Source organism: Poecilia reticulata, chromosome 17 (assembly GCF_904066995.2).
Source record: "Poecilia reticulata chromosome 17, P_reticulata-male-v2, whole genome shotgun sequence".
Taxonomy (NCBI): Eukaryota; Metazoa; Chordata; class Actinopteri; order Cyprinodontiformes; family Poeciliidae; genus Poecilia; species Poecilia reticulata.
The window spans coordinates 10364097-10370096 of record NC_088846.1 but is presented as its reverse complement, the minus strand read 5'-3'; the positions used below and the strand labels follow the sequence as shown (position 1 = coordinate 10370096).

The following is a 6000-nucleotide window of genomic DNA, read 5'->3' as shown; positions in this document are numbered from 1 at the left end:
TCATTACACAGATTTCCATTTTCTTATAAAAGTGAATCATAACAGAGCAACGGTGAGCTCTAAATGGAAGTATCAACCTTTCTGGGCCCAGAATGTAGCCTTCTCAACTCACAAAAACAGCACAACTTGAGATCTTACAGCCACTGACAGAGTACCGGGAGTTGTAGCAATCAGTTTGTGCATCTGAACCACCAATTAGGCAATTACACATGCACCAGTCTAGCACCCACCCAATAAAAGAGGTCAGGCAAACTGTTAAAAATGCCAGTGGTGTCCCTTGGTTATGATATGCAAATTTGTATGAGAGGGCAAATGCACAATTAGATTAAAAATTATTATGCTTTTGTTGATGGGGCCTTAAGGGCACTTTGGGTGCATTCGCAGTTAGTAATCCATGCTCAGCCATTACAGAGCTATTTAGACAGATTATCGATCCATTACAGTAAGGGGTCAACAGCATTAAAACACAGTCAAACAGCCACACAGTCGATGCCCAGCTATGTATCAACAAAAACCATGTGACTGATCAGAGGCAAGAAGCAGGAGGCGTTTGTTTCCTACACTGAGAGAGCCCGCTGGTGCACCACGCGCAGCACATCCCTCCCAAGCGTTGCGCTGGGAGACTCAAGCACTCGGCAAGAGAAACCGCGAGGAGGGCGAGAGAGGAGAGAGGAGGAAAAAAAAAAGGAGCGACGGAGACGGCGAGTCTAAACATGGAGCCGACACCGCTGCTTCGGCTTATGGGGCTGCTGTGGCTCCTTCTAGCCGACCAAACCACCGCGGTCCGGGGTCTGAACGGCGACGAAGACCAGAGCCAGGACACCGAGTGCAAGATGAAGAGCGTCACCGTGTCAGCGCTGCCGTTTCTGAGGGAGAACGACCTGAGCATCATGCACAGCCCGTCGGCCTCTGAGCCCAAGCTGCTATTCTCCGTGAGGAACGATTTTCCAGGGGACGTGGTGGTGGTGGACGACCTGGAAAACACCGAGCTCCCTTTCTTCGTCCTAGGTGAGTTTTGCGACCGGGTGCTCACAGCGTGGCTCATTAGCGGTTAATTGAATGGATTAAATCCCACTCAGTCTTTGTTACTACACAGAACATCTGTCTGTTAGCTCAGGCCTGGCTACATAGTGCAGTGTCCTTTTTTTTAAATGTGTGTTATAGTTGATGGAGCAGTCCACAGGAAGAGAAACTATTAGCTTTTAAATCTAGCCATCTACTCTGTGTTTGCTAATTAGCGTGCAGCTGTTAATAATTATAGCGACACTGCGCTTTGCACTGCAATAACAGGCCGAGTAGCATTGTTGTGCTAGCAATATATCCACATCTTGAATGGAATTGAATCATATCACACCACAAAGAAAAAGCAAAACTTTAGTGCTCTGTCTATTTCTTGATTTTTGTTAAAGTAATCACATGGTTCTACTATAAAACGATTGTATTGAGCAGCTTAGTCAACGCGCAAGCATACTTGTATGCAAACTTTTTTGACGTCACTGCAACTTTCTAGCGTTTGAAGTTTGACGTATTATTTGGGTAACTCCGTGTGGTTTATGGCTTGTGTTTTGATGAGTTTTCTAAAGTTTCTTGTTAAAACGTTTGACATCCGCTGTCCATGGTTCTGAATTTCAGCTGACGGTACAGTTTGCAGCTCTGTCACCGGATAGTATCTGTAGCAGAACCCCGCTCCCAAATAAATGATTGTGGCTTTACTGATGAGCAGCCAGGTTTATTGGAAGTAAGCCATGAGTTTCACCGTAAGAGCTGCATGCACAAACACACACACACAAAGACAGTGAGAGCTACAAAAACACGCTCTTAAATAGTAATGTTTCAACTAAAAATAACTGTTACGACTGGCTCAAGGTCATAACAAAACGGGAGACCATGCAGGGATTAAAGTGTAGAAAAATGAATATTTATTAACAAAAACAACAATGGATTGTGGATATCAGTATAAGTGGTGTGATGCAAATGCTTGGATGTGTTGTATGAGTGCATATGGAAGTGTTGAAGTGCCAAAAGAAAGACAAACGCAAATGTGCAAAAAGGAGGGGAGCCGAGGCCTGGCAACAGAACACCATAAGCGTCAAGCGGCAGAGTGGACGCCGAAGGCGACCAAGAAGATGGAGACAGCCAGGTTTAAGTACTCTGCACTCCCAATCAACTTGATCAGCAGCACCTGTAAAGGGGAGGAGCACAAGGACAGACAAAAGCAACACCTGCTGCCCAGCCCTTAAGGCCCAGGGCCGTAACAATAACGTTCACTACTAAAAATCTCAACTCTAATTCAAAACTATACCCTATGGGTTTGTATACAATAAAAATAGATTCACAATTTCAATCGATCAACATTAGAACCATCCTTATTTACAAAATAAACATTCCTTGTGCCTCTATCAAGGGGGGGCGCTAATAACGAGATACTTTGTTGCAACTTGTCTTCCGTTCCTTTCTGTCCTTGAGCTCTACGACATATATACAGAAGATGTCTCACCAAAACAAAAGCATCAAATCAAAAAACGGAAGTCAACCATACACTGTACAAAACAAAATGAAGCAAATGCAATAAGCACTAAAGACAAACAAGGAGCCCAGTCTGAGGTTACTTAGGTTTGAGTTTTGTTTTATTCTGCCATTAACATGTATACAACCAATCAAGTACTTTTTGTTTCTGGATGTTTTTGTTTTGTTTTTTGGTAAGAGTTCAGCATAGATAAGTTATTACCCTAAAAATGTAACACTACTGGTAGATTTTGACTGAAATCAATTGTCTTATTTGACTTCTAATTTAAATGATGCCTTTTCAACACCGTATTATCTTTTAGGAGATGTCTCATTTAAAAAAAATTATAAAATCTTTGTCGAATGATGATTTTTTTGTATCTTAACAGTAGGATATATCTATTGGTTGCTTGATGAGTCGAATTGTTTCAGTTTTTCTTATTTTCCTTCTACAAATTAAGTTCACAAATTACTAATGAACAACTTTATGCGTATAAGTGTTTCTCAGTGACTAAACCCCTTTTAAAATGTAGGATAACAAGACCTCTTATTGTATATGAAAGTTTCATTTTATTAGAAACTTTCTTTATATAGCTCAGAAATGTGCCTTTCTTTATACAAGAATAAATTAAACTAAAAGTGCAGTGTATTAAACTTGTCCTCCCTTTCAGTGATTAGTAGCCAGTGTGAGCTCTGCCCAACTTACTAATCCTGAGTAAATGGAAAATGTCAGGAGGTGTTAGTTAAGGTGTGCAGCTAGCATTACCTAGTTTCTTGTCTGTTTTAATATTTCTTAATTTGATAAATCGTCTCACAACATAGTTTGTTTATGGTGGTGAGTGTGTGGACCAAGCTTGCTGACAGTTTTTCTTCTGCTTCATGACCGAAGGACTTTGCCTTGGGCATTCTGGATATTAATTATTACAAGCGTTCTGGAAGTATGCTATCCTACGTAGTGTTCAGGTTCATCACACATATCCTTTAGTTGAGTTTAATAGGGTGTGGACTTGTTCCAGTATGCCTTGACATGGGATCTGTATCCTAGTCTTCACTTTGAGAGTTTTGGATGTTTTTATACTGTATAATGTTTCAGTATGTCATCCCTATTAAAGAAGTAATAATTTGAACTAAACGTTTGTTGCACATTTTAATCAGTTAAATAGGTATTAAGCCTACTTTTCATTAAGCCCACATTATGTATTGTAACTATTTTTCTTTTTGGCTGGCATTCAGTATCTGGGTTTTAAGTCTTTAACCTGAAGACATAGAGTGTAGAACATTCAGTTGTTTGAGGGGTTTTGGTTAATAATAATTAATACCAATTAAAAAATCCTTCCCTCTTTCCTTTAGCTACCTGCTAACAACCGACTCTGTATGGAAACTTCTTGACTTTGAGCATAATATCCGCCAACATGTGTGAATCTAGCATTTTGTTGACAGAGGCTGAAAGCTCAATTGAAAAAAATATGGAACATTTTGCTGCAATATTTTCAACCTTTCAGGCATCTGTTGAAAGCCTTACAGCATGTTTAAATGTAGCAACCTGAATCCATCAGACGGGATTCAGCAAAAAGCATTGTCATCTGAAATAGTGTCTTATACGTTTTGCTGCATTGCAAAATGCAACCAGCTCAATTCACGACTGGAAGTACATTGGCCACATTGGCTCTGTGTTGGTAGACTTTCACTGGCTTCCAGTTTAGCAGTTTACAATTGTACTAGTAACTTATGAAAGTTTTAATGGCTTGGCACCACACTGCTTTGAACATGAAAAAGTGGCACCTTTGTTGATGCCTCGCACTCTACCTTTTCTGTCTGAGTTCAATATTATTTGTGTTCTACCCTTTTGCCATTCTTGGTGTTTCGTCATTTCTGGTGTGCAATCGTTTGTTGTTAACATTTTCATTCATTATGGATATCTACAGCATGACTTACCTTTGGTACTTAGTCGTGCTGCAGAGGCTATAGTCCTCTGTTTGCCGCAGTGATCTGTGTGTTTAATACCTGATCGCTTACAAGTAGAAGCTTTCTTCTGTTGAGCGATCGCATCTCAACTCACCATTTAGATCTATTCCTGTTGACTGAAACCAGGCTGAAACCAAGCAGTGCTCTCTCTGAGCTCCACGCACCAATCTACTCCTACCTGAGTGTCTGGCCATGGAGGCGGTCTCTCTGCTGCGTTCAATCATGACCTCAGCTGCCGATCATTGTCTTCAAAATACTTGAGCTTTGACTGTTTGTGGTTGAATATGTATATTGTTCACCAAAATATACAAAGAATTTCATCAGATTTTTCAGAATTGCTAGCTGAACTGTTGATGGACTCCATCTGTGTGGTGACTTTAATGTTCTTGTTTGCAGCCCCTGAAACCAATTGGCATTAAGTTTCAAAACCTTCTGGATTGCTTTGGCTCGTCTCAATCAGTGTCAGGGCCCAAACATAGACATGATTACACACTTACCCAATCATCTCTCATGGCCTTCTTGTATCTACTATAGAGATCACTTTCCCATTATGTTTGAATATGTGTTCCCTTTGTGTCCACTCCTCCTGTGGTAAAACCTATGCTCCCTGCACTTCTCCATCACCTCATCCACTGCAGGACAGTTTGTTGCTGCCTGTAAATGCAGTGAATTATACTCCATTGATGGGCTAGACATTCTTCTACGTCCAGAGGAATTTGTCACGTCTTTTCAGTTCATCTACATAAAGAGTTTGGACCCAACACTCCTCTAAAGCAGACTTCTACAAAAATCAAGCCAGATCAATGGCTTAATAATACCACCCGGGCCGTTGCACAGAGAAGCAGAAAAGCAGAATGCAGATGGAAGAAAGACAGACTTCATGCATCCCTGAGGATACTGAGAGACTGTCTTTGTGAATATCAAAGTGATGTTAAGCAGGCTAAATCTCAGTATTTAGTTTCCACCAGATGTAACCAACTGCGGGTTTTATTTAGCGCCATTCATTCTACCATTAATTCTTCTACCAAACTTATAAAAACTGCTACAGAGTCTACCTGTGATAATTTTCTAGATTATTTTGTTAGCAACATGAACTCTATCAAACAGACCATTGCCTGTATATTTAGTGGTGTCCAATTACATGTTCCTCCAATGAACTCTGCTGTCTTTGATCAAGCTGCTGTTGCTACTGCACCTCTTTGAGGTGGTTCAACAGACGAGACCTACCAACTGTCCTCTGGACGTCATTCTCTCCAAGACGCTCAAACAGACCTTTGATGCTTGTCTCCTGATGGTTAATAGCTGTCTAAAGCTCAGGGTCTGTCCCATTTGTTTTCAAGCATGTTGTGGTTAGACATTTTTTTTAAACAGCCTTTTCCAATTTTGGGCCAATCTTCCGTTTGATCTTTTTTATGTAAACTTCTGAAAAGGATTGTTTTTATTCAGCTCTAATGTTTTGGAGATGATAAAAGCTGATTTTCACATTGGAGCAATGTGAAAATAACTTGCTGGAGAAATTCCAGTCTGGCT

General features: G+C 40.6%; 1 protein-coding gene across 5 annotated transcripts in view; it reads left to right on the top strand.

Annotated features, from left to right (window-relative positions):
• The first annotated feature begins 529 nt into the window (after positions 1-529).
• The window catches only part of astn1 (astrotactin 1), a 357456-nt gene continuing 351985 nt past the window's right edge, over positions 530-6000 (top strand). For 4 of the 5 annotated variants that reach the window (XM_081598141.1, XM_081598140.1, XM_081598139.1 and 1 more), the window contains exon 1: positions 531-1008. In XM_081598141.1, the coding sequence (XP_081454267.1) occupies positions 714-1008 (295 nt within the window). In that variant the 5' untranslated portion in view covers positions 531-713. Of the gene's footprint in view, positions 1009-6000 lie in introns of all 5 variants that reach the window. The other variant, XM_081598137.1, reaches the window with a different exon arrangement.